This window comes from Rhinichthys klamathensis, unplaced genomic scaffold, assembly GCF_029890125.1.
Source record: "Rhinichthys klamathensis goyatoka isolate OS25496 unplaced genomic scaffold, OSU_Roscu_1.1 h1tg000196l_1, whole genome shotgun sequence".
Classification (NCBI taxonomy): Eukaryota; Metazoa; Chordata; class Actinopteri; order Cypriniformes; family Leuciscidae; genus Rhinichthys; species Rhinichthys klamathensis.
This window is the reverse complement of record NW_026606722.1, coordinates 6,257,904-6,283,919: the sequence shown is the minus strand read 5'-3', so window position 1 is coordinate 6,283,919 and position 26,016 is coordinate 6,257,904. Positions and strand designations below refer to the sequence as shown.

At 38.0% G+C, this 26,016-nt stretch overlaps 3 protein-coding genes across 8 annotated transcripts in view; 1 reads left to right on the top strand and 2 right to left on the bottom strand.

Moving 5' to 3' along the window:
• Window positions 1-7,493, bottom strand: part of dnm3a (dynamin 3a) — a 57,588-nt gene extending 50,095 nt beyond the window's left edge. For all 6 annotated transcript variants that reach the window (XM_056262775.1, XM_056262776.1, XM_056262777.1 and 3 more), the window contains exon 1: window positions 7,285-7,493. In XM_056262775.1, coding sequence (XP_056118750.1) covers window positions 7,285-7,445 — 161 coding nt within the window. In that variant the 5' untranslated portion in view covers window positions 7,446-7,493. The remainder of the gene's footprint in view (window positions 1-7,284) is intronic.
• Window positions 7,494-9,527: 2,034 nt separating this feature from the next.
• Window positions 9,528-18,944, bottom strand: mettl13 (methyltransferase 13, eEF1A lysine and N-terminal methyltransferase). The gene is made up of 8 exons (XM_056262773.1): window positions 18,631-18,944; window positions 15,840-16,581; window positions 13,957-14,156; window positions 13,676-13,865; window positions 13,394-13,570; window positions 10,304-10,516; window positions 9,969-10,100; window positions 9,528-9,854 (listed from the first exon to the last, which is right to left on the bottom strand). The coding sequence occupies exons 1-8, from the start codon at window positions 18,781-18,783 to the stop codon at window positions 9,562-9,564; spliced, it is 2,100 nt and encodes a 699-aa protein (XP_056118748.1). The 5' UTR covers window positions 18,784-18,944; the 3' UTR covers window positions 9,528-9,561.
• Window positions 18,945-19,092: 148 nt separating this feature from the next.
• itpa (inosine triphosphatase (nucleoside triphosphate pyrophosphatase)) lies at window positions 19,093-21,755 on the top strand. Its single transcript, XM_056262774.1, has 8 exons — window positions 19,093-19,215; window positions 19,880-19,937; window positions 20,022-20,086; window positions 20,170-20,243; window positions 20,330-20,361; window positions 20,444-20,556; window positions 21,085-21,161; window positions 21,499-21,755. Exons 1-8 carry the CDS (start codon window positions 19,153-19,155, stop codon window positions 21,626-21,628), a joined length of 612 nt encoding a protein of 203 aa, XP_056118749.1. The 5' UTR covers window positions 19,093-19,152; the 3' UTR covers window positions 21,629-21,755.
• Window positions 21,756-26,016: the final 4,261 nt, after the last annotated feature.

Genomic DNA, 26,016 nt, shown 5'->3' with positions numbered 1-26,016 from the left:
CATTTCTGCCTCTGTTCCTTCACTTTGTGAATGTAGGTTTTTTAGCATCCCTAAATGACAGCCTCCTCCCATGGGAGTCGTTAGGCCAAGGCCCGCCCCCTTTTCTGCATTCTGGGGCAAGAAGAGTAATGCAGCTTGGTGCAGAGGAATGATTTATAAAGACACTGGGTTAGGCCTCAATAAGTTCCCAAATAAGGGCACTAGGTAGCCATCCCTCAGGTTATCAGGTAGGCCTCACCAGGCCTCCTTATAAGTGGTCTTCCAGCGACGCTGGGTTCTGGCAGCTAGTGGCCGCTTGCTATCAGTTTAGCTGGCCTTAGCAGGCAGCTTCTGAAGGCGAGCTTCCGCCCTAGCATGACTAATGGTCATTGTCTGCTACCGGTTCCCTCCCGGAAGCTCTTTTATCTAGCCTACAGCCTGGTTTGCCTACCAGGCAGGCCATGTGCTCCCCTCACTGAGGGTCACTATGAGTACTCAGCCTCCTGAGTCTGGTCAGATGGTCGTAGGCCTCTCGTGAGGCCTCCCAGTTAGATCAGGTCTCCTTAGTGCTTTGAATTAGATTTAGATATCTGCATCTGATCATCACATTACATATTCAAATTCTCAGTGTTAAGCATGATAATATGGTAACATATCACACTGAAGTATGCTGATTTAAAAATAACATTTATTTAAAATAAAAGTTCTTCTTTTGGCAAAATTACATTTAACTAAACAGAGGATTTATTCCCTTCAAACTTAAATTGTCAATGTTTCATTACATCACTGTTGGAAAACACTCTTATCAGAATAATTTTTTACCTTTATAAATTACATTGCTTCCCTAATTTTATTAAATGTATGCTCCATCTTTCATTTCATCAATACATTCAATTAGAATAATAAGACACTGTTACCAATCAAATTAAATAATTGACATTGAAAAATTACAAATGTATTAAATGAGATTATGAGAGTGTTTTTAAATATTTTTTGAATATACAAATAAGGAATGTTGAAAAAATGATAGGCTACTTTGAAACTAAACCGCCAGTAGGTGGCGGCAGGCGACCGTCTTAATGAGCGAGTCATTGAGTCATTCATTCAAATGGTTCGTTCAAACGGCTGATTTATTCAGAATGAGGCAGTTTATGAATGGTTAATTAAATCTTTGACTCAACTGATTCGTTCAAAATGCTGAATCATTCAGTAATGAAACAAGGATGACGCCCGTTTCACACATACTCCGTTTGCAGTGCGTATGCGGTGCGTATTTTTTTCCGTACCCATGTTAACAGGTTAGAGCTTTCACACTGCACGCGGATGCGGTCCGTCGATCCGTTCTAGTTGCGGTGCGTATACAGCAGTGCAGAGATCGTTTACGCACCGAGTCTATTTTTGCTGTGCTGCAAACGCTGAATTAAAGTGACAGCGCACGGTTCGTGGTCAAAATGAACAAAGACTGACCTGAATATGTAGTAATTTCACCATAAATGCATTTAATTCAATAAAATGTAGTAATCTCACCATAAATGTATTTAATTAAATAAAATGTAACCATAAATGCATTTAATTAAATACTACTTTGTTCACAGTCATCTTTTTACTTTAAGACCGGGGTAAAGCAAAGAAAGCTACAATTTACTTCAACAAGGCCACATAAAGAACGAAACTCGTCTCATTCGTTGAGGTGGAAAAACAAGTTAATTGTGACATGCAAGATTTATTGTATACAGATTTAAATTATGCAAAAGAAAAGGTATGAGTCTGCTGTTTTTTGTCAATTTTAGGTTTTAATTTAAAATGTTTGCGATTTTAATATAAGTACATGGTTAAATATGTTACCACTTGCTTGAGCAACTTAATATAGCCTATAATCTAGGCCTATATAAAAGTAATGCATTGAATAATACGTTGTTTAAATTGTGTTTTAAACGTGAATAGGCCTACAAAGAGAATTGCACTGGAGGCAAAAACTTTTGCTGCTGATAACTTGATTTGATTGATGATTTTTTTAAATACAAATAGTGAGTAAATGTGTTTGTGGTACAGCCGCGGATCAGTTGCGCACTGCAAACGCACGCAGCATATGTGAAAGCACTATAGCGCGTGCTGCTCCTGTACCGCATACGCACCGCAACACGCACCGCATACGCACTGCACACGGAGTATGTGTGAAACGGGCGTGAGTGTTCCTGTGAGTTGCGTTATGGTTCTGCTGTGATCTTTGTTTGGAACTATTTTCGCTACTGAAACAGAACAAAAACAGTCATTGCGTCTAAAATGTAAATGACTTAATTTTAACTATTTGTTTATTGAACTGTTATCAAATCAGTGTCTCTGTGTTTCAATCGTGATGGTATTCAGGAAAACAGCACTCTGGTCGTGTGATGTTTCTTAACTGTATAATATGTTATAAATAACAGCGCGAGCCTCAACAGCGCAACTTTGTTACGGTCAGTAGTCCTACATTAGGTAGGTAGGCCTATATTATTATCAACTATAGCTATCAATCGCCACTTACATTAAATTAAATTAAAACAGAATCATCCTCGTGTTTTCGGTGATTCCCTAGTTATTTTTAATTTTATTTTTTTTATATTAAAATTGTTTTAATCAGGGCATTTGTCCGGTTGGGCAAGTAGCTACAATTCTCTTTCACTTGTCCCTTCAAAAAAACTAAAAAAACAAACACAAAACACGTGTCCTGCACAAGCGTTATTGTCGAGCCCTGATATGTTTTCCTTGATTGGTTTTCCCTGAAGAGAATTACGTTGTTGAAAAAGAAAAGTAAAAGAGTGACGCACGTTCATTGCGTTTTACCGTGATGATGAGAGTTCCGTGTCTTTATTAAACAACACATTATGATGATTTATCTGTCATCCACCCTCGATTAATTGGAATGTTATGTTTTTATTACTTGGCCCGCCCAGGCCGCGGATTATGATCTGCGCAGCACTATCGGCAAACTATACGGTTTGAGAATTGACGGAGGCGGCCGCCTCGTAATTCTCTATGCAGGAAAAACCCTGCCTTATCTAGCAAGTGTCCAGAGGCTCTGTCTTCGGACAGACAGGAATTTGGCCAGACTGAAATGTCCAATGTAAGTGGACCACCAGCTCAGGCCTTCCTGGTGGCATTTCGGGTGAGTATGTTCCCCTGAATAATAATTGGCTGGGGCTCCTTTGGGTTCCCTAGCCACATTCCCTAGAAGGAACCCCTTCTAAATTTGAAGCTGTGGTCCTAGGCCCTTGAGCAGGCCCAGGTAGGCCTTTCATTACACAATGTTTATGGAGGTTTTCCTGTGGAACCTTTAGCTTGGGCTATGACCGTAGGGAATGCTGTCACTGACAACCCAGTGTGACCTGAGGGTGAGTGGTTCTGGCATTTCATTTGAATTTGCTGGTTTTGACAGTTGTCACTGCCAATGGGTATGCACTCCCCTTAGCATGGTGGTGTTGGTATATCATTCCCCTTAACGTCAATCGACGCAGTGCGAGTTCCCTTTCGAAAGGAACGTCTAGGTTACGACTGTAACCTCTGTTCCCTGCGAACAGGGAACGAGACACTGCGTTCACTATGCCTCGGTGCAGGGCTCGAATTTCGGTGCGGGATTGCGGGTATTGCGCATAATTCTAATCATTCCCGCAGGTCTCCCATTTATAATGCGGGAAATTCCCGCACTCGTAATCCACACAGATTATAAAATCAAATCATTCTTTTAACTATTAATCTGCCAGACGCAATTTCACAAACAGCGTGAGTGTTCAGCGGTGCCGCGCGCGTCTTCTATCTCTTCTCTCAAAATGTGTTGTGCAAGGCAAGCATCAAGCGCTGCGGTGATAATACACACTCGCGTTTAGGAGTCGGGACATGACGGAATATTCACTTGCACAATCGGGCAAGCAGTGCATCGTGACTGAAGTTTACCATTTGCACGTCTTTTTAAGTCTTACCAGTTTAAACATTCAAGCGATTTTAAACTAATCAGTGCTCGCGCGCTCTTAGAGAGATTATTTTCTATGCGCACATTCATAGAGAATCCGTGCCTCAAAAACAGCTGGCCAGTAACAAAAGTTATTTTTCGCGGATTATATTGCGGTCTTCGTGAGTATACTCTAAACATAGTCGCTTTTGTCTTTAATAAGCATAAAACGCATGCCAGTATAATGAACACAGGATCCGTGCACTAGCTCTTAAAGTGACGGAAGCCATATGTGTGTGTCATTAATTTTGTTGTCAAAACAACAAAAGATAGCTTTAAGTTAAAGGAATCAGGATTAATAGCCTATGTATTTAATTTATTCAGGACTAAAATACTACCCAGTGTTATTTTCCATTTGATTACTTTATTCAGTTTCTGTATATGAATACTAGTGTGTTAGACCTATTCAAAAACTTTTCTCTTTATTTGTCTTTATTTGTATCTTTATTCTATTGTATTTATTTGTGCTACTTTTATCAATTTAATTAAACAATTTAAATCAAGCTTCCTTGTGTTGTGTAAATTTACAACCCCATTGTAAAAATGCAATGAGCGCAAACATTTAGGCAAGATAAATGTAATAATTTTGTTTGGAAAAAATGCTTTTCCCTTTCTCCCCCTCAAACAAAAAAAAATCCCCCCCATGAGAATCATCTAAGGGGGGATTTCCCCCCCATTTTCCAAAACGAAATTCAGGCCCTGCGGTGTCTGCCTACAAACAGTCCCTTCAGACGAAAAGGTGATTATCATGTTTGCAAGGCGCCCTTATATACTTCCAGGTCGCACGTTAATGATTCATGGGCTGTCGCCGGTCAATATGATTGCCTTGATTTGATAGTAATTTCAGACACCTGTCACGCCTGAGGCATTCCCCTTAGCGTCAATCGACGCAGCGTCTCGTTCCCTGTTCTCAGGGAACAGAGGTTACAGTCGTAACCTAGATGTTTTCAGACTCTTTGAGAAATTAGGTTATGTGCAATGTACATTATAAGCACATTTAAGTGTTTTTTTTTACTTTGAGTGCATGTAAACCTATTGTACGAGACCTCCAAAACAAAATTAGGAATCTTTAAAATGGCATAATAGAGGCACTTTCAATTCTGTCTAAGTCGCATGGGATAAAACTGTCTGCCAAATGCATAAATGTAAACTGTGAGTTTGTAGCATTCTTCTAGTCTAACTCAACAGTAGAGCATGGCGCTAGAAATGCCAAGGTCATGGGTTTGAATCCCAGGGAATTTACTTTGAGATGTGGGCATTGCACTCAAAAAATTAATATGAGCTTTCAGTTGATTGTGGAGGGGCGGGGTTTAAACATAATAAATTATTAGAGAAGTTTAACATACATTATCAGAGAGAGGTCTGTCATTTTGACAGGAAGATCAAGTCATGACATTTTGATTAAAGTTTACAGAGCCAAAAAGTATTACACATATTTGTGTTAACATTACCATAAAAAGCAACTGAAGCATTATGCATTGACACAGGGGTTGTAGCTGCCCTATCAAGTGTGTAGTCATCTTCATCATCATTTAGTGCAACTTTCACTTTTCTAAGGTATGCATTACTTGTTCAAGTCTTTTTGAAAAGAGGAACATGTAACATCTTAGTATGATTTTACACTTTCAGGGATGTATGCATTTTGACATACAGTATGTGATTGCGTATTGTGAAGTGGGTCAACATGTTCTAAACAACATAACATTTGCTATACAGAATTCAAGTGATTCAAGTCATTAAAAAATAACAGCCTGTCTATCAAATCAGAGTAAACTGGGTTTCCACTAACTGCCTGAAAGCATGATGCCTCACACACTGACTGGGATTTTGGTCAGAATGCTTGAGTGCCTCCGTCTCAGATAAGCAATGAATCCTGTTCTCAGTCAGACACACTTATCTTAGGCTCTATTCACTTCACTTCAGCTCACCAAACTGATATGCACAGAGTAAACAATAGCTTTCACTAACAATCACAGCTTCCTGTTGGACAGGCCCAGTCTTTCCATGCGGAAACCAGCGTGCAAAGAGAAGATCCTGTGAGGTTCTCTTGTGCAAAGACAATAAAAGATGATTAAAGACTTGAAACTGTATGCTTTACAGAGACTCTTAAAATAGTTTCATAATAGTTTAAAAGTTTGGGGTCTGAAAGATTTTGTTTTGTTTTGAAGGTAGCTCTTATGCTCGAAACTCCAGTAAAAACAGTAACAGCTTAAAATATTATTACAATTAGATTAACTGTTTTCTATTGTAATATATTTTTAAATGTAATTTATTAATGTAATGGCAAAGCTGAATTTTCAGCATCATAACTCCAGTCTTCAGTGTCACATGATCCTTCAGAAATTATTCTAATATGCTGATTTGCTGTGCTAATTAATATATTTGTGGAGATTATGATAAATTTGTTTAAGGATTCATTAATGTTTGATGAATAGAAAGAACAAATGAAAAGAAACATGACCCTATACTTTTGAACAATAGAATGTGTCTGTGTGTGTGTGTGTGTGTGTGTGTGTGTGTGTGTGTGTGTGTGTGTGTGTGTGTGTGTGTGTGTGTGTGTGTGTGTGTGTGTGTGTGTGTGTGTGTTACACTTAACAGATTTAACTTAATTTTCGGTTTTAATATGATCACAAGTTTGAAGTTCAGAGGGTTGCAGAAGAAACCAGATAGTACATCAAGCTGTTTTATCTCAAGAGATCAATGAAAAAAATGTTAACCCTTTTGAAACGACCGCCTTTAAAAAACAAATGACAATAAGTGACCAAATTATCAGACTCAGCAAAATATTAATCTTTTAAGAAAATTAAGAAAAATAAGTGTTTCTATCTCATTTAAATACGGTCTTAAATTCTATAATATCAGATCGCCAGCTGATCTGTATAGTCCAGAGGAAATTAAGTAAATCTTCAGATTCTGCATGGCACAGGGACTTTGGCTTGGCAGGCCATTAGACAGATGGAGGAAGAGGTAGTGACTGCTCCCGACTACAGATGAGAGCGTGACCATCTGCACCTGCTTCAGCTATACACTTCAGTGCCTCTGCCGAAAAGTGACTCGATTCAACACCACTAGCCAATTAATCAGTCAATTCTGAGATTATCGCCATCCGCCACATGGCCATTTAATATTTGTATCCATTTCTTTTGTTAGGATTTTGACATTTCTATATCATACTTCGGTCACCCTGACTCCTACCTACCACCCATATATTGATATCAGCCTGTTATTGAAACCCTACATTGTTCCCTGGAATGTTGAACTGAGCTATTAATTATAATACACAGCTATCTAGACAGTGCCCAGTTATGATGGTGTCATACCTGCCCACGAAATTTTCCAGGACAGAGCTTTTGCCCGCGCTCTGCCCCCCGACCACCGCGATCTGCGGCAGGTCCAGGTCGCAGCTCTGTCCGATGGCACTGAAGGCGTCCTGCAGGCGGTTCACCAGCGGGATGAGATCCTCCATCCCCCGGTTGCCCATGGTTACGAAGCCGCGAGGATGCGGCGCGTGAATCACTGGGCTCAGCAAACCTTTGATATATATAATATATATATAAATATATATATAAATATTAAAATTGAGAGAGAGAGAGAGAGAAACAACTTGCCAAATTTAAATAAGCTCAGTTTTTATCCAGACATAACGTTAGTATCTTAATTTGTGACATACAAAACCACTATTTCAATCATACTGCGTTACTTAACGATATAAAGTTTTGTTTTTTCTTTACAAAGCGTATGTAATGAACATACAAATCAGTTAACTTTGTAAATTTAACGTAATTACCTGTTGTTCGTTTTTCCGAGCGTTGGTCCTCCTCACAGACGGAGCCGTTCAGAAAGAGTAACGGCGCTCGTGTACAGGACACTGAGCAGTGACTGAACTTAAAAACACACACCCCTTTCTATACACGACGAACCGAAAGAAACTATAAGGTGATATATAAAGAAACTAAATAAACTATCTTCACTGAAACTCGCCGTTTTAATCATCGTAATAATCTCCGTTTTAATTTGCCCTGAACTCAACTTGTGGTCGAAACCTGTCAGCCAACTGTTCGTTTTTCGTAGAGCGCGCTTGCGCGTGCTCGCGCTAACGCCACTCCTCTGGGGGAATATAAATACAGATTTGGTGATTCTCAGCAGTATGCTCTTTTTGCTTATTATTGCTTGTTATTAATGTATGAGGAAAAAAATTCAGAATTCAGTGATAAGGAAAAAGGCAGAGTGACGTACCAGCAGTGGCGTGCGGCGCGTGCTTGCGACCCTGCCCCTTTGCTTAATGCTTTCACAATCTAAAAACGATACACCAGAATGAATAATACAGACTAAAATCTGTTTGTATTCATAATATATATAGCCTATATATATAAAGCAAAACTCACTCAGTCCGTTGCGACCGGTTAATCCAAGTGTCTATTCAGTGAAAAAGCTAAAACTTAAAAAATTACAAAAACAAATATAAACACGTGGTTACTTCTATCAATCACTCATTTATTTGAATAGCGTAAACACATACTATTTTTATGATATGGAGCAGCAGAAAGGAGGATATGGAGCACCAGAATTTCAAACATGTGAAGTGGTATAAATAGAGCTGAATATAATATTGGAAACTAGGACATTTGTGCACATCTAGGTAGTAGCTAATACTATTCGTTTATAATTGATTTTGTATGGCCTTTTACCCCTTGATAGGACAGTGAATGCCACTGCAGGGTGCAGCCACCCTCATGTCAGAACAGTAAAACTGTTGAGTAAGACTCATCCAGTAAAAATAACACTGCACGGCCATTATAGGGTTGCCAGATAGTTTGATTCTGTAAAAAACACTAGTGAATTTCTCTTTACAGCAATACATTTAATTTATATTTTTGTCAACCAGTAAAAATGTCCTAAAACCTTACATTATATGAACATAGTTGATATGTTATTATAAGGCATATCTCAGGAAACAAACAGATATTTAATGTCAAAGAATTTATGATTATTTTATTATTTCTGTTTCAGGACCATTACAATTCTTCTTTGTTTGAACATGAAACCAATAAAGCAAGATAAAATGTACTCCCTTTTTATAAGGGAGTCTTATTATTATCTGAACATAACGTGTAGTCCCTATATTGCTATTATTTGTCCTATAAAGTGAGACAATTACTTAAAGTGCAAAATTTTTGCATGTTGTATTGATAATTTGGGTTAATGAAGCCTTTTGATGTTAGTATTTCCATTTAGATATCAGTGAAAATAGTTGGTATAATTTAAACACATTCAAATACTTTTGAACATTTGAAATACTACTTTGGTGTTTTCTTTAAAAGCGCTGGAAGAGAAGAGTAACATCTATCACAAAATGATATTGATGTGTGCGGATAAATAATTTATAATAAATGCCGCAATATTCCATAAAAAAATTTCATGGTGACTTTAACGGTCAATCAGATGATCTCCTCCTTTCTAAGTAGACATTTTGTTGTTTTCCACAATAGGATGCAATTGGACCAGACTAAATGCCAACACGAGACTGGGACTGGAATAATTCCTTGAAAATGCTGTGCAGAAGTGAAATAAGCCATTTATTTTATCTCTCCACACCTTTAGATGACTTTCAGGTCATTCAGCCTTGCAGTAATGTCTATTTGAGGCACACATGGTGCAGTCTGGGTGTTTGCACGTAGTGTCTTCTGTAGGTCTTTTGCTGTCTGCTGTAATGTTTGTGGAACGCTGTGAGGTTTGTGTTCCTCTCCTGCACTTCTGCAACACAGTAGCACCTCGTTGACTTCACCCTCGATTCCACGAGAGAACACACGCGGGAACACGGCTTGAACACGTTCAAGAACTGACTTCCTGAGAGCCGAGTCTCGACACACAAGGTTCAACATAAATAGTCCTGTGGGATGGGAAAAAGTAAGATTGATCATGGGAAACAACCACTTATTACAGCACAAATGTATATTTTACTATCTCAAAATCAGAATTTTTCAAAACTTCTTTTAGTGCTTACCTCGAGGGGTTAATAAGCTGTAAACGTTCTTCAGAAGTGATGTTTCTACAAAGGCAGATGGAGGGCAGCTCATGCCCAGGGTCGTGTCTTTGCTGTCAACGTCAAACATGATGACATCAAAAGAATGTCCCCCTATAAAGAGTGCAGAATTTTTTATATATATTAGAAGGAACAGGTTGTCTGTCTTGAGCAAAGCAGCTAAAACCCAAATCCACCTCTATGTCTTCTCCATAAAATAGATGACCAAAAGGCCATTGAATATTGTTGTGGACAACAGGGGGCCTTAGAATCAAAAAGGTTTAGAATTAGAATTACGAGTCTAGATGATCTCTCACCCTGGCTCTCCAGTGTTTTGATGTGCTCCAGTCCATCTCCAAGTATAACTTTCAGCCTCTTGTCATTCTGAAATCCAAACCAGGTCTGAGCCACTTCCAGCACTGCTGGGTCCAGTTCAACCACTTCCACCCGTGCACAAGGCACAAAGTCATGAAGAAACTGGGGCAGACCCCCGCCACCTAGTCCCACCAGTAACACGGACACTGGGTGATCTGTTGGAGAACATGTGACTGACTAATCAGAACAGACTTTTTTGTGAATTATGCATATCGTTAAGGGGGACTGACATTCATCACCATAATAGTGGTCCATATGATTAATGCTCGTTATTGCAGTGTTCTGAACTCATACAATAGCTTTGTGCGAGGAACAGACCGACATCTACTAGTTATCAATTACCAAAGCTATCTTACATTCAATTTACAGCAAAATGGCATTGGTTCTCACATTTGTACTGTAGTAATCTAACACATGCTCTGCCATTCTGTGAATTCTGGGTTCAGGCTAGAAGCAAAATTTAGGGAAGGGCAAAATTATCAGTGAACATATGCAATAAAGCATCAATAGTGCGCCACTAAAAAATACAACATTTTTCACGTTTCTAACTAACGTGAGCATTTGGGTGAGAAGTGTGGTGGAATATGTGTATATGAATACTGTGATAATTATGGTACTATTATGGTTACCATAATTATCACAGAGAATTATGGTTCTCCCAATACATTGCAGGTGGTATTATGCAAATTAGTGTGAAGTGCTACAGTGTATGTTTCTTATGTTTTCAGATTTTTTTTGATGTTTTTTTTTGTATTTATTATCTTTTTGGGAAATGTGTCATGTATAAATTATACAGAGCTATCATTTTTATGTAATGTGGGGGGGGGGGGATTTATTTCTCATTTTAATTCACATTTTTGTGAATTGTATCATGTTTAATGAGGTCCATGCAACGCGTGCATAAAAACTACTTCACGTACGCTCTCGATCAATCCGCAATTGCCAAGTCAGCAATTATTCTCATAGTTTAGCGGCCGCGGGGCCCCTCAGATAAGGCAGGGCCCCAGGCAGGCCCGGCGCCACGAGGGGGCAAAAGGGGGAATTGCCCCCTCAGATCTGATTTGTGCCCCCTCAGTTTCATTTTTGTATTCATGGTTACAAATGAAATGTTTTAAACCTTAAATGTTTAACCTTTGGAGCGGTACGGTCCCATATAGGATGTATAATGTTCAGTGACGTGACATCACTACCAGATTCGCGCGTTGCTTGGCACTGAGCCAGAGACGGACGAGCTCAGCGCTGTCATATATCAAAACTATGCAGTGTTTTAAACCTCATATTGTTTATTTTAGGTTTCAGACATTGAAATACACATAGGCACTAGTAAAACAATACATTTGGAGTTTGTAAAATACACACGGATGTCTGTGGAAGCAGTAGGTAATAACAATCTATTTAAATATAATTTGCCAACGTGTGTTATTCATATCAGACAAACATAGTGGAAGTGACTATAAAGTTTACTCTATTCTTCTCACAGTTCACCGGCCACTTTCTTACATATATTTCGGGAGAAACTGATGATGACTGACAGGACTCTCTGAACTGCGGCGCAAATAAACATGGTGGCGCCCATCTCACATTATAGATCAAGATCAAGATTATTTATAAAGGTTTTAAACAACCAAACACACACACTTACACATTTTTGACAATCGGAATATCAGATAGTTGATGACATGGTAAGCCTTTTTGTGAATATTTTGAATAAAAAAGGAAAAACGAAATAAAAGCGATACACATCTGTCATTCATTATTGTGGCTGCGGTGTGTCACGTGACAAATATGACGCGTTGCCATGGAAACATTAAGGGGGAACGTTCTAAAATAAAAACTTACTCTGGGGAGTCAGAATATTTTAAATTTAAGCGTGAAAGAGTTCATATATGAATGAATAATAAATTATGCTGGCTTATCTTTTTATTACGCGGTTACCTGTGCAGTTGCATATGGGGTGTTTTATGGAGCGCTGCATTTAAAAATCTGTTGTTCCAAAGCGAGGTGTGTATTGATTGTTCATTGATGGTATAAAGTTAAGCCCCCCTAACAATTTCACATGCCCCCTCAGTCATTTCATCCTGCAGCCGGGCCTAGCCCCAGGCGACCACCTGTACCGCCTGTTGGACGGTATAGCTCATTAATGTATTATAATTACTATGTTGTGTGTGTTCTTCATACCTTTTAGAAATTAACATTTTGTGCTTTTGTTGTTGTTTATTATAATTTTAATTTTTAATAGTAATCAATCAGTTGATTTTAAGTCTAGAATGTAATGTTTTAACTGTTTTTTGCATATAATGTACAGCATAGCCTACATAGATACATTCACTATATTTGTTTTCATTGGCTTTATATTACACATTGTTTGGAGTACAACATTGTTAAAAATAATGGATTCAAAATCATTTTTAATTAAAAAAAATGTTTAATGTAAACTAATGTCACAATGTCAAAATGAATAATAATCGACAGCTTATTCGATTATCAAAATAATCGTGAGTTGCAGCCCTAGTGCACAGTGACTTTTTCAGTCTTTTCCAATAGAACACGTCTTGTGGATCAATTTAATAATAAAATGATTTATTTTTTTATATTGATATTATAATTGATAATAATCAGAAATGTTTCTTAAGCACCAAATCATCATATTAGAATGATTTCTGAAGGATCATGTGACACTGAAGACTGGAGTAATGATGCTGAAAATTCAGCTTTGGATCACAGGAATAAATTACATTTTAAAATAGATTCACATAGAAAACAGTTATTTTGTAATAATTTTTCACAATATTACTGTTTTTACAGTATTTTGGATCAAATAAATGCAGGCTTGATGAGATTTCTTTCAAAATCATTGAAGAATCTTATCGACCACAAACTTTTGAATGGTAGTGTCTATTTAGCCAGGATATAATTAATTATTTTAACATCAAATAAAGTAAACACTTTAATTAAAAAGGATTACGATACAACCCTTTCCAAATGTAAACGCTTCAAACTTTTTCTAAGCTTCTTAATGTTGGTACACTTACCTTTATTATTGATTGCATCCATTCCTAGCATGGCAAAACCCGCCACCATGACTTCATGGTGTGTACAGCAGAGAAAACCCCTGTCCACACTGCGATCTTTAGCTTCCATTAAAGCAGGGGCTTCAGAAACAGATGCTTTGGCTTTTTTCTTGTTCTTCTTTTTATGAGTAGAAGAAGCTGGAGAAAGAAACGAAACACTGACATAAGTCTTCAGTCGTATCTGTAAACATTGCAGAATTCAAACACAGCTGTTTTCAGCATCCAGGTATTCTGTAACTGCACCTGTGGCTTTAGACCAGAGTCTGCTCTCTGACTGCACCAGCTGGGAATTATTCATGAAGATCAGCCTGCGATAGAGATGACCATCCTCTCCTCTCACATCCTCCACAGAGTACTCTCCAGTCAAAGCACTGAGCCCTCGTCCAACGACTTCCCTCCACCCCAGATCTCCTCCCACAGACAGGAACGGCACCTATACCACAGCAAATGTGAGAGAGAGAGTGCATGAGCGAGAAATGAAGACAAGATAAAGAGCGATACAGCTGCATGTTATTCTCGTGCACCTGCTGATTGGCTGGCATTCCAGGAGGAGCGAGTTCCATCACCATTGGAGAGAGCTCTGATTGGACCGCCTGCATGTCCTCATACTCTTGATCTCGATGCATTGCCACAATGACCAGGCGTCTGAATTTTGCACTGGACGCTAGCTGAGTCCGACCTTCAGCTGAGCCATATAACCAGTCAGACTCACGGCCCTGAGGAACTAAAAAAAAAAAAAAAAAATTGTTTTTCATTTTTTATAAAAGTTTAATTGGCAAACGCTTAAGGCTAAGAGTCTATGATTGGATGATTATTGCAGTGATTATAATGTTTCTAGCATGTTATATGTTTTGCAACAGTTCTTCTAACCCTAATTGATGGAGTGTGTAGCTTCTCATCTCTTAAACAACCATGTAGGAACTGGAAGCGACATCATGGCCATATTCCAGGATGACAATGTCAAGATTCATCAGGCTCAAATTGTGAAAGAATGGTTGGGAGGGAGCATGAGAATCATTTTCACACATGAATCGGCACCTCTGAGTCACTCCAGACCTTACATTTTTGGATAGTGCCGGAGTAGACTTTACAGAGTCCTTGACTCTTGCATTGTCAATACAAGACCTTGACCAAACATTGATACACCTCTTGATGGAAATAAATGTTGTGATGCATTTTTTTGACAATGCATGAGTCAAGCACTCTGTAAAGTCTCCTCCAGCACATCCCAAAGAACTACAATCTCACAAATCATTAAAACTCATCGAATTAAAGATGTTGATAATAAATATAGAAACAATATATTTTACATTTATTGCAAAATACACATAATGGGTCTCATTCCTGAAACATTCGTAAATATACGAGTAAATATGCGAGTGATTTGCGCGTAAAGAGACCTTCCCGAAAACTTCTCCTGATTCACAAATACTTCGTAAACGTCAGATGTGATAGTGAAATGTGTGTGTAATGAATTCCAATCAGTCGTAAATGGGACGCGCGTGCACGCTCATTCTCAATTACCATAAATCCCGCCCATTAAATCCGACTGACAACTATATATGGGCATCATATTATGACACCAAACGAAGGATTTCAACATGTCTTCTCAAAAATTAATGAAAAAGAAAAATTTCTCAGATGCAGAAATCGAAGTTTTATTATCAGAAAAAGAAAAAAGTAAAAAGAAAAACTACCGGTATATATAATATTTTTTCAAAATGCTGTGTAAATATGTACCCGATTAAGGTGAATTAAAATGCAGCCTTAGTTATTAATGAGCAAAACGTTCGGATGTTAAACTCACTATTTACACGTGGCTGGGAGCAGGTGTAGATTTCTTTCGTACCAACTAACATTTGGAAAATACGAACATTTTAATGAATCCGAAAATTTACGCCAGAACTACTTTACACACGATTTACACAAAAATTCGTTCTGCTCGTGTTTCATGAATGACACCCATTACGCATAGAAATATTTAAGAAGTTTGACAAGGAAACTGACTCTACTTCCTTCACAGTGCTTCATGGGAGTGAGCGGGCACTAAAGTGTTTTTTGGTGTGAATGTGATTTGCTTGTTGATTCATGGAGATTTCCTTGCAGAATCATGGATAATGTAGTTTTTCACCATGAACTCCGCTGTTAAACACAATTATTTACAATTTAAATAATGTGTGCACCATCGATTAACAACCTTGTAGCTCACATTAGGTCGGTCTTAATTAATAATGCATTTATGCATTTATTTGCATAAATTAATAAAATCAATTCCCAGATTGAGTAAATGAATGGGATTTTTACTTCCAGAACTCGACTGTTGCACTCTGTAAAACAGGTAATTACACGTGTCTTAGCCTATGACAATGATAATAACAATGAAGAGGCTAAAGAACCAAATGCTCACCGATAAAGATAGCAAAGTGGTTACTCCGTGGCAGCTTGGCAGAAGGCAGGCTGTCCTGTACATTCAGAGTGTATCGTGGCTGGCCGGTGGCTGCGTGGCACAGTGTGAGGGACTGTGTGCTGCTAGCATCTGTTCCACCTCTGAGCTTATGAAGCATTAGATTGTAGGCCTGCCTCTCCTTCACAGCAGACAACAGTTCCGGTACTGATGCGAGTCTAACCGGAGCGCCATCCTCCCCCTGACAGAGCTCAAGCACTGCAAACGGTGGAGCTTGGCGGAATTTGGTGCAGACCAGAACGAAAACAGGGAGGGCGAAGGAGGTATCGGACACTTCATTCTGCTGTCCACATAGACAGTGAATTCGTACAGCCCAGCCCTGAGCGAAATGTTCCACAGCCAGCTTTATGACATGTTCCTGGGCTAATGTTACGCAAACGTACCGGCCCCCAACACTCAAAACTCTGACAACTTCTGCAAGCATCCTGCCTGCAAGAGCACCGTCCTCTTCTGAAGCCATGGCATCAAGCGTGCCCTTATCTAGGGCTGCCTGAAAGCTCCCGCTCTCAAAGCCTGTCTGGGTGGCATCCACCTGCTGGAAGGTCAGGTCAGGACGGCGCTCTGCGTTCCGCTGGTTCATGTGAGACACCACCGTCTCGCTGATGTCAATGTTGGTTAGCTGATGGTAGCCAACATCATAGAGCTGTTCACTCAGCTCAGAGTTACCACAGCCGACCACCAACACCTGCAGGCCAACAGTTACAATTCTACTTATACGTTTACATTACACTTGTACAACCTACCTATTTAGGTTCCTAAAGAATTATTGGCTGCTTAAAAATAGTTTAGCCATTATTTACCAAAGATATTGAAATACTCTATCTTTTCTCTAGTATTTAATCTATATTTAATATATAGCCTACAGTGAAGACTAGGGCTGGGTATCGATTCAGATGTTCAAATTCGATTCGATTTCGATTCACAAGCTCACAGTTCGATTCGATTTCGATTCTCGATTCGATTTCGATTCTTGATTTGAATTTCGATTCCTGATTCGATTCTCGATTCGACTATAATGAATATAGATGTAATACAAATCTCAGTCTAAATATCAGTTATCATTTTTTAGACAATTTTTTATTACATTGATCTCACCTAAATGTTTGTTTTTACAATGGGGGAGTTTATGCAACACATGGAAGCTTAATTTCAATCTTTGAATTAAATTGAAAAAAGTAGCGCAAATAAATACAATAGAATAGGCCTAAAGACACAAATAAAGAGACATAAAAAGAAAAGTTTTGGGGTAGGTCAGAAATACTACAGAAACTGAATAAAGTAATCCAATGTAAAATAACACTGGATAGTCTTTTAGTTCTGACTGAATTAAATACATAGGCTATTAATTCTGATTCCTTACAATTAATGCTATATTATGTTGTTTTGACAACAAAATTAATGACAGACACATATGGCTGCGTTCACTTTAAGAACTAGTGCACGGATCCATTACTGTTTCATTATACTGTCTGTCACACGCGTTTTATGCTTATTTAAGACATAACCGACTGTCTTTACGAGGTTACTCACCAAGACCAGAGTTTTGACATCATTTTGCGTGTTTTTAACTGTTAAAGCGATATAATCCACGAAAAATAACTTTTGTTACTGGCGAGCTGTTTGTTGTGAGGCGGATTTAGGCTGCACGCAATGAAAAACATGCACGAGTGCGCGAGCACAGGATAGTTTAAAATTGCTTGAAAAAAGACGTGAAAATGATAAACGTTAGTTAAAATGCAATGCTGGCCCGATTGTGCAAGTGAATCATGTCCCGACTCCTAAACACGAGTGTGTATCGACGCCTGCAGCGCTTGACGCTTACCTTGTGCAGAGTGAGAAGACGCAGCACGTGAGCCCTGAATATGGAAAAAATCGATTCGTGGCCGTTGAGAATCTATTTTGAATCGACCACATTTAAAAAAACGATTAATCGAAAAATTGATTTTTTTGCCCAGCCCTAGTGAAGACAATGCAGTGCTAGTTTAAATTTGATTAACAGTATATTGGATCCGTGCAGCTCTTAAAGTGACAGCAGCCTAATAAACCTCATTCTGTCTTTGTTTGAATTTGAATCAAACAAAAGTCACTCGCTGCTCTTGACTGAATAACTTTAAATAAGGATAATCTCTATTTAATATATAGCCTACAGTGAAGACCATGCAGTGGTAGTTTAAATTTGATTATTCATTTTCTCTACCTGAAAATTACTGTTAGAGACTTACCTAAAAAAACTTGAAAAGCAGTGTTTATTTTATTTGTATGTTTGTTCTAATGTATTTGTGCTATTACAATTTAAAATAACTGTTTTCTATTTCTATTTTTAAAATGTAATTTATTTCTGTCATAGTTTACAACCATTCTAATATACTGATTCGATGCTCAATATTATTATTTTTTATATTATTATCAATGTTGAAAACAGTTGTGCTGCTTTATATGTTTGTGGAAACTAATGACTAACATTTTTTTTTCAGGATTCTTTGATGAACAGAAAGTTCAAAAGAACAGCGTTTATTTTAAACAGAAAGTAATAGATACTAAATATTTTGTAATACTATGTCTTTACTATCACTTTTGATCACATTACACCTTACTGAATAAAGAATTAATTTTTTTTTTTTTTTTTTTTAATCTCTTACTGACCCCAAACATTTAAACGCTATTATGACATATTTGAACTCGACCGAGACCATCGGGAATCATTAAAGTCTGGCATCATTAAAATCATAGTTACCTTATCACGGGGTTTAATGTATTTATGTAGTACACCGCAGAGCGAGTTGTAGTCTCCGTACCACTCGAAAGCCTTTTCTCCTCTTTTACGGAAAAAGCGCTCCCAGTAGTCGGCTGAGCTGAACTCCTCAGCGGTGCGAGGCAATAAGCTCATGCTTATGGATCTGATCCTCAAGCCCCCTCTCAATTAAGCTTTATTTAGATTTAACTGATGAATTATAACTTTTTGCAGGCAGATAAAACTTTACCAAGATAGGGTAAATACTACTGAAGATATGATTTTTATGCTGCAGTCGTTGACATGTGATGACGCTCGCCCACATGTTTTGCACTTTCCACCCGGAGTGATTTTACAGAAGGACGACATAGAACAAGCAGCGATTGGTCAGTGTGTGAGGGGGTGTGTCTAGAGTGTGGTATATGCGTTCACTGATTGGTAGGAGTTGTAGATCGATGAATACGATTGGTTTATGGCATGTCCGTTCCTACAGTGCGTTGTTGCGGGGCCGAAACAGGCTGAAGCATGGCAGTACCTACCGGCAGAGCTGTGGTATTCGTAACCGGGAACGCGAAAAAATTGGAAGAGGTGAGAGTATGGCGTGTTTCATAATAGTGAACCAGCCATAAAGTATCCAGTAAAAGTACAACGTAAAACAGAATGTGAATAAGCGTCTTGCAGTGCGTGAAGTCTCTCCTCTCCTCACGTGTAATATGTTATGGCAGCTTCATAAATAATCCATATCCAGTCCTGCTAAATAAACGACTAGTTAGTTAGTGGATTTTATAGTTTATAAGATTTTTATTTTTAGATTCAAGTTATCAACTGCACACATTTGAGCTATTCCCACAAATAGGCTACAAAACACGGCCTGCAATGTTAAGTACGTTTTTATTTGTGTTCAGTGGTTAGGATCATGGTCAATAATGCAATACAGCAAATCATAAATGTTATATTAATTCTTTTATTTTATAATAATTTTCAGGAAGATTAGCAAAAATGCAAATTAAAACTAAATCCCGATTAAAATCATGATCTTGATATTTTCTAGAAATAAACGGTAAAAAAATAAATGTTAACGTTATGTAGACAATTAAAAATAAAAACACTGGAATGGGCCCAAAAATTCAGCCTAAATTAAAATATGACTCAGCAGAGGTTTGTATTGGTTAAAACTGCGTCAAACACAGTATATGTTTTTGCAATTAAAATTATTTTACTAATTGAATCTAATAGTTCCCTGTTCAAACAGGTCGTTCAGATCCTTGGTGACAAATTTCCCTACAAACTGATTTCTAAGAAGATTGACTGTAAGTATTTGGCTGTTATACTTATGTTTTCTTGACTTCTCAAGGATGCTGTTGCTGTATTTGTAATGTGATTGTGGCTTACAGTGCCTGAATATCAGGGAGAACCAGATGAGATTTCTACACAGAAGTGTCTAGAAGCAGTCAGGCAGGTGTGTAAATTGCACACTTTTTCACTGGCTTTCACTGAGTTGATGCCTCGGCTCACACATGATCTTGTGTGTTTCCTCTGAAGGTGGATGGGCCAGTGCTGGTGGAGGACACCTGTCTGTGCTTCAAGGCGCTAGGAGGACTACCAGGACCTTACATGTGAGTCTCTCTCTAGTTCCTTTTATATGCTGTAAATATAAAATTATATGCATGGTATACAGTATATATTTTTCTTCTCTTGACAGAAAATGGTTCTTGGATAAACTGAAGCCTGAAGGTAAGACACTTTGACAAAGGTTTGGTCTGCGTCTATTGAATTGATGTGAATTATTAAGCTGTTTTCTTTAATATGTTTGCAGGATTGTATAAATTGCTGGCAGGTTTTGAAGATAAATCAGCCTGGGCTCTGTGTACATTTGCTTTCTGTGCTGGAAAAGAGGAGCCAGTTCAGCTGTTCCGAGGAAGAACCGAGGTGAGCATGTTTATTTACTGTCCCATCAGATATAGTGCTTTTTACTTAGAGGTTTGGTGCTCATACAGGCAATACAGGTTTAAGGATCTCATCTTATTTCCTTCTCTCTTTTCCCCATCATTTCTGTCTCCAATATCACTATCAAAACAAACTAAATCTATTGACAGATGAGAGGTATTGTATATAAGCACCACAGATTTTTAATGTACTCTACCATTCAAAAGTTGGGGGTTGTTAAAAAAAAGTGTTATGCTCACTAAGGCTCCGTTTATTTGATCAAAATATAGTAAAACTGTAACATTGTGAAATATTATTTACTGTGACGCAAAGCTGAATTTTCAGCATCATTTGTCCAGTCTTCGGTGTCACATGATCCTTCAGAAATCATTCTGATATGCAAGCTTTTCTTATTCTTATCACTATTGTGCTGCTTAATATTTTTGTGGAAACGGTGTTATGCTGTGTTAACCCAATAGCCTGCAGGTTTTTGATTCTTCCCTCAGACATTTCTAATAATATTTTTTTCAGGGCCGTATTGTTGAGCCCAGGGGTCCAAGGGATTTTGGCTGGGATCCTTGTTTCCAGCCTGATGGTTATGAAAAAACGTGAGGAGAATTCGATTTTTAAATTGTGTTTCTCAGGTTCACCACTAAGTGGCAGTATCGGTCAAATTAAAGCCAATGAGTTTTGATTTAACAAAATGTACACCTATTTATAATAGACTTTTCCTAGAGTTCATGTGATTGCAGTGTAAGAATGCTGAATGCTGTATTTTTCTTTAAAGAATGAAATATTAACTTAAATCAGTGATAAGGAAACACAAGCCTGACAGTTTATTTTTTCGGTATCTCAAATCGAATGCTGTGAGATAAAATGAAAGCTTTTTTGATTTGATCCTGCTTTTGTTTTTCTCTTTCCCCTGTGCTGTGTTTCTGTGGGCAGTTATGCTGAGCTCCCTAAAGAAGTGAAGAACAGCATCTCCCATCGGTACCGTGCCCTGGCAGCCTTGTCGGAACACTTCTCCCAGCAAAACGACACACCAGAGACCAAGCGCACAAAACACCAGGACTGAGTTCTGTTCTCTTTCCAAGCAGAATCGGCCAATCACAGCTCAGTTTGGCTCTTCCTCAAATCAATGCACTAATGTGCTGATCTTAAACGCTTTAATATGTACTCCATCCTCTTTGTCTTTTAAATAAATGCTTATGATGTTTATAAAAAAAAAAGAAATCACAGCATATCATCATCTTTCATTCTAATATTCATTTAAAGTTGTAATGAATCTAGATGGATTTGAATTAAGTTACCATTAGCTATAGTAACTATAGTTAGCTTTATGTAAAAAATGTTTATGGTATGTCCCCATTTGAATTGCTTTGTAAAAGTGTGTGTGTGTGGCTGAATGTCCTCACTTATATAGTGAAATATTATGATAACTGACTAGCAAGGAGTAAAAGGCTTGTAAATCGGCCAGAATATGTTCTTATTTAAATCGAGTGTTTAGCACGTTTGTTTGGTAGGTTTATGGTAGGGCTTGGGTTGATATAAAGTCTATGTAATGCCTTCACTAATATAGTGAAGCACTATCCTGTGAGTGTGTGAGGACTGAGCAGGTCTCCGGATAGAGACGTGGGGAATTCAGAGTAATAAATCTTCCGGATGTTCCTGTGACACCTCCTGTTTGTTCATCTGCCCTCTGCGCAGGGGGGATGTTACTCTGTATTACAGTTTTATCATCCACTGTTTGTGTTTCTCATTATTAATGGCATGCAGGCAGTGTTTTCACTGCTGTTTCTTGCATTCTCTGTCATTCACTCACTCACTTTCTCTTCCTGACCCTCTTTCCCTCGTGACAAAGAACCCTTTATTGGTAACACGTGCGTATGGAGGCATTTGATTGAGAAAGCAGTATCGAGAAGAGAAGAGTTCCTCTCTTGGAGAAGGTTCAAGACCCATTTCATTTAGGGGGAAAGATATGAGATTCCTTTTTTTTCCCTTTTTTTTGGTGTTTCCTAGGGCGAGCATCACAATAATGCTCTTACTTGAGAGGTTTCTTTAAATCACAAACAGCAAATATTAAATTTCAGATATGAATAATGTGGCTTGCCGAGGAGAGGTGTGCTGTCACATTTCTATTACTTTTTATTATTAATAAACAAGCAGACTTGCTTTGAATACCATAACGACTCATGGGTTCCATATAACAAGGCCCTGGCAACCACCCACAATGCAGTGTTAATTAATTACTTATTAATGAATAAAACATTATTATTATTTAATTTAATATATATATGGGGTATAATATAGTTTTTACCCCATACACAGTAACTGGATTTCCAGATTTCATTTCATAAACGTAAAAAAAATACTGCTCAAATGTCCAAGGTCATTAAGATTTTTTCAAAAAAATAAAAAAATGTGTCAAGGTTTCCACAAAAATATGAAGCAGCACAACTGTTTTCAACATTAATAATAATAAGAAATGTTTCTTGAGCATCAAATCATCATATTAGAATGATTCCTGAAGGATCATGTGACACTGAAGACTGGAGTCTTGAGTAATGATGCTGAAAATTCAGCTTTACCATCACAGGAATAAATTACATTTTAACATATATTACAATATAAAACATATATTTAATATTTTTAATTGTAAAAAATATGCTTTTTACTCACAGCCATAAATCAGACTCACTGCTATGCATGTGCAATACCATAAATAATGCTTATGTAAGAATAGGAGCAATACATTGCTTTTGGTCTGCGTAACCTCTCCAAGATGCCCAGTAGTTCTCGGTCTCTTGATTTTTTGATAGGTTCAACATCTGTAATATAAGCCTAATGTTAGATTCACCAGACAGAAATGTAATCATTAAGCTACAAAATGTTTATGGGGCTATAAAGCAAACATTTTAAAGTTAATATCCTGGATCATAATTATACGTCTGCTAGACTTACATTTCAAACTGAAAAGCTCTTTACTCATTCAAAGGCCTTTTACATTGGATTTGCTTGCTGGATGCACTCAAATTAAGTTTGGAGCTGTGTGGGGGGAAAGAATTTTTAAAAGCACCTCAGGTTTGAATTCCTCATGGTTGCACGGGATGATTGCGATGCAAACAACTGCTGAGAGAATGCGACAGAGCACTGAGACAAATGGCTCGGGAAAACATCTCCGGTATTCAAACTGTCTATGTCCAAACCACATCAAAACACGGGCCACGTCCCCGTCCCAGCTCCTGCTGGGCTTATGGGAGTGTGCCCATAAATATCAAGGAGTGGCATCCATGGAAAACACAGAAAGACGGCGAGAAACAGGTACCATGATGACCCTCAATTATACACAACAACATTCCTCACCTCTTAATCGTGTGGAAATGCTTTTGTCTGATGCTTTTCGAGTTCACAATGTGTAAACATGTTGTCGGATGTCTGTCTAGTGGGGAAAACAAGTGTTTAAGGTGAAGAAACATCCTGTAAACATTGTCAGACAACCAAACTATGGGCTGTTTGGCGATCTGCATAATAAAGTTTCTAAATGCCTTGTGGGTATTTAAAAAAAATAAAGGTAAAATGCAATTTTGTTCCACTAACTTGTTATAGCAAGTAACATTCACACACACACACACACACACACACAGAGAGAGAGAGATAGAGATAGAGACAGATAGACAGACAGACAGACGGACCCAACCCACCAAGGCATGGACTCTACGAGACCCTGTGGCATCTGTCACCAACACATTAGTGGCAGATCCTTTAAGTCCTTTAGGTTGCGAGGTGAAGCCACCATGGATCGAACTTGTTGGTCCAGCACATCCCACAGATTCTCGATTCGATTGAGATATGGGGAGTTTGGAGGCCAAGTAAACACCGTGAACTCTTCATCATGTTCTTCAAACCATTCCTGAACAATGTGTGCAGTGTGGCAAAGTGCTTTATCCTGCTGAAACAGGCCACTTCCACCAGGGAACACCATTCTCATGAAGGTGTACCTGGTCCTCAACAATGTTTAGATAGGTGGCACATGTCAGATTTACGTCCACATGAATGAACGGACCCAGGGTTTCCCAGCAGAACATTGCCCAGAACATCACACTCCCTCAACCGGCTTGTCATCGTCCGTCCCACAGTTTATCCTGGTTCAATTACTTCCCCAAAGAAAATGGGACTCATCGGACCAGACGACCACTGTTGACAAATTCTCACCACCCACAACCCACAAGCTTTGCCGTTTCAGAGATACTCTCCTTGCCCTACACCTTGCCATAACAACTTGGTCTTTATTCCTGCCCATTTCTTCTGCATCCAACACTTTGATTACAAGAACTGATTGTTTGCTTACCCTCTAATCCCAGACCTTGTTCGGAGTTGATCAAGGATGTTTGTATTTATGTTTATATATATATATATATATATATATATATATATATATATATATATATATATATATATATATATATATATATAAACTACCATTCAGAACTTTAGCGTCGATAAAATGTTTGAATGTTTTTGAAAGACGTTTCTTATCCTTATTTAACACAGCAAAAACAGTAATGTTGTGAAATATTATTTCAATAACTGTTTCCTATTGTAATATTATTTCAAATGTAATTAATTCCTGTGATGCAAAGCTGAATTTCCAGCATTATTACTCCAGTCTCCAGTCTCACATGATCCTTCAGAAATCATTCTAATATGCTGATTTGCTGCTCAAGAAACATTTCTGATTATTATCGATGTTGAAAACAGTTGTGCTGCTTAATAGTTTTGTGGAAACCATGCTTTTTTCAGGATCCTTTGATGAATGGAAAGGTCAAAGAACCGCGTTTATATGAAATATAAATTTTTAGTAACATTATTAAGATCTTTGCTGTGAATTTTGATCCATTCAATGCATCCTTGCTGTATAAAAGTATTAATTTATATTAAAAACTCATACTGAACCCAAGTTTTTGAAAGGTATTGTATATACATATAAATATAAATAAAAAAATATAACTGTCCATTCAATCAAACATACAGAGACTAAAGAGTGTCATATGTTCTAAATGGACTTGTAACTTCACTCATGAGAAAGTTATCACAAATCATGCGGGTGAATGAGGCCATAAACTGCACAGCAGGATGTCCTATAAAGTTCAGGAATCCAGTTTAAAAGGTCATAATCAACAGCAGCATCTCGCAGTGACCCATCAGGAGGCCTCCACAAACACCTGGTGCTCATCTTCAGCAGGACTTCTTTGTGGCGTAGTAGCATCCTTTACAGATCTGGTGAAATAATTGTATGCGCAGTTCCTGTTTAGGGAAAATGTGTTTATTGCCTTGTTGACTAGACAGCAGCATGTGATCCAAGGGTTTCACAAACATTGTTTAGGTCTGTTTGAACTGAATGATGTTAAAAAAAAGAGAGGCTTGTGCAAGTGTTAACATCTGACAGAACATAGATCCTAGGAA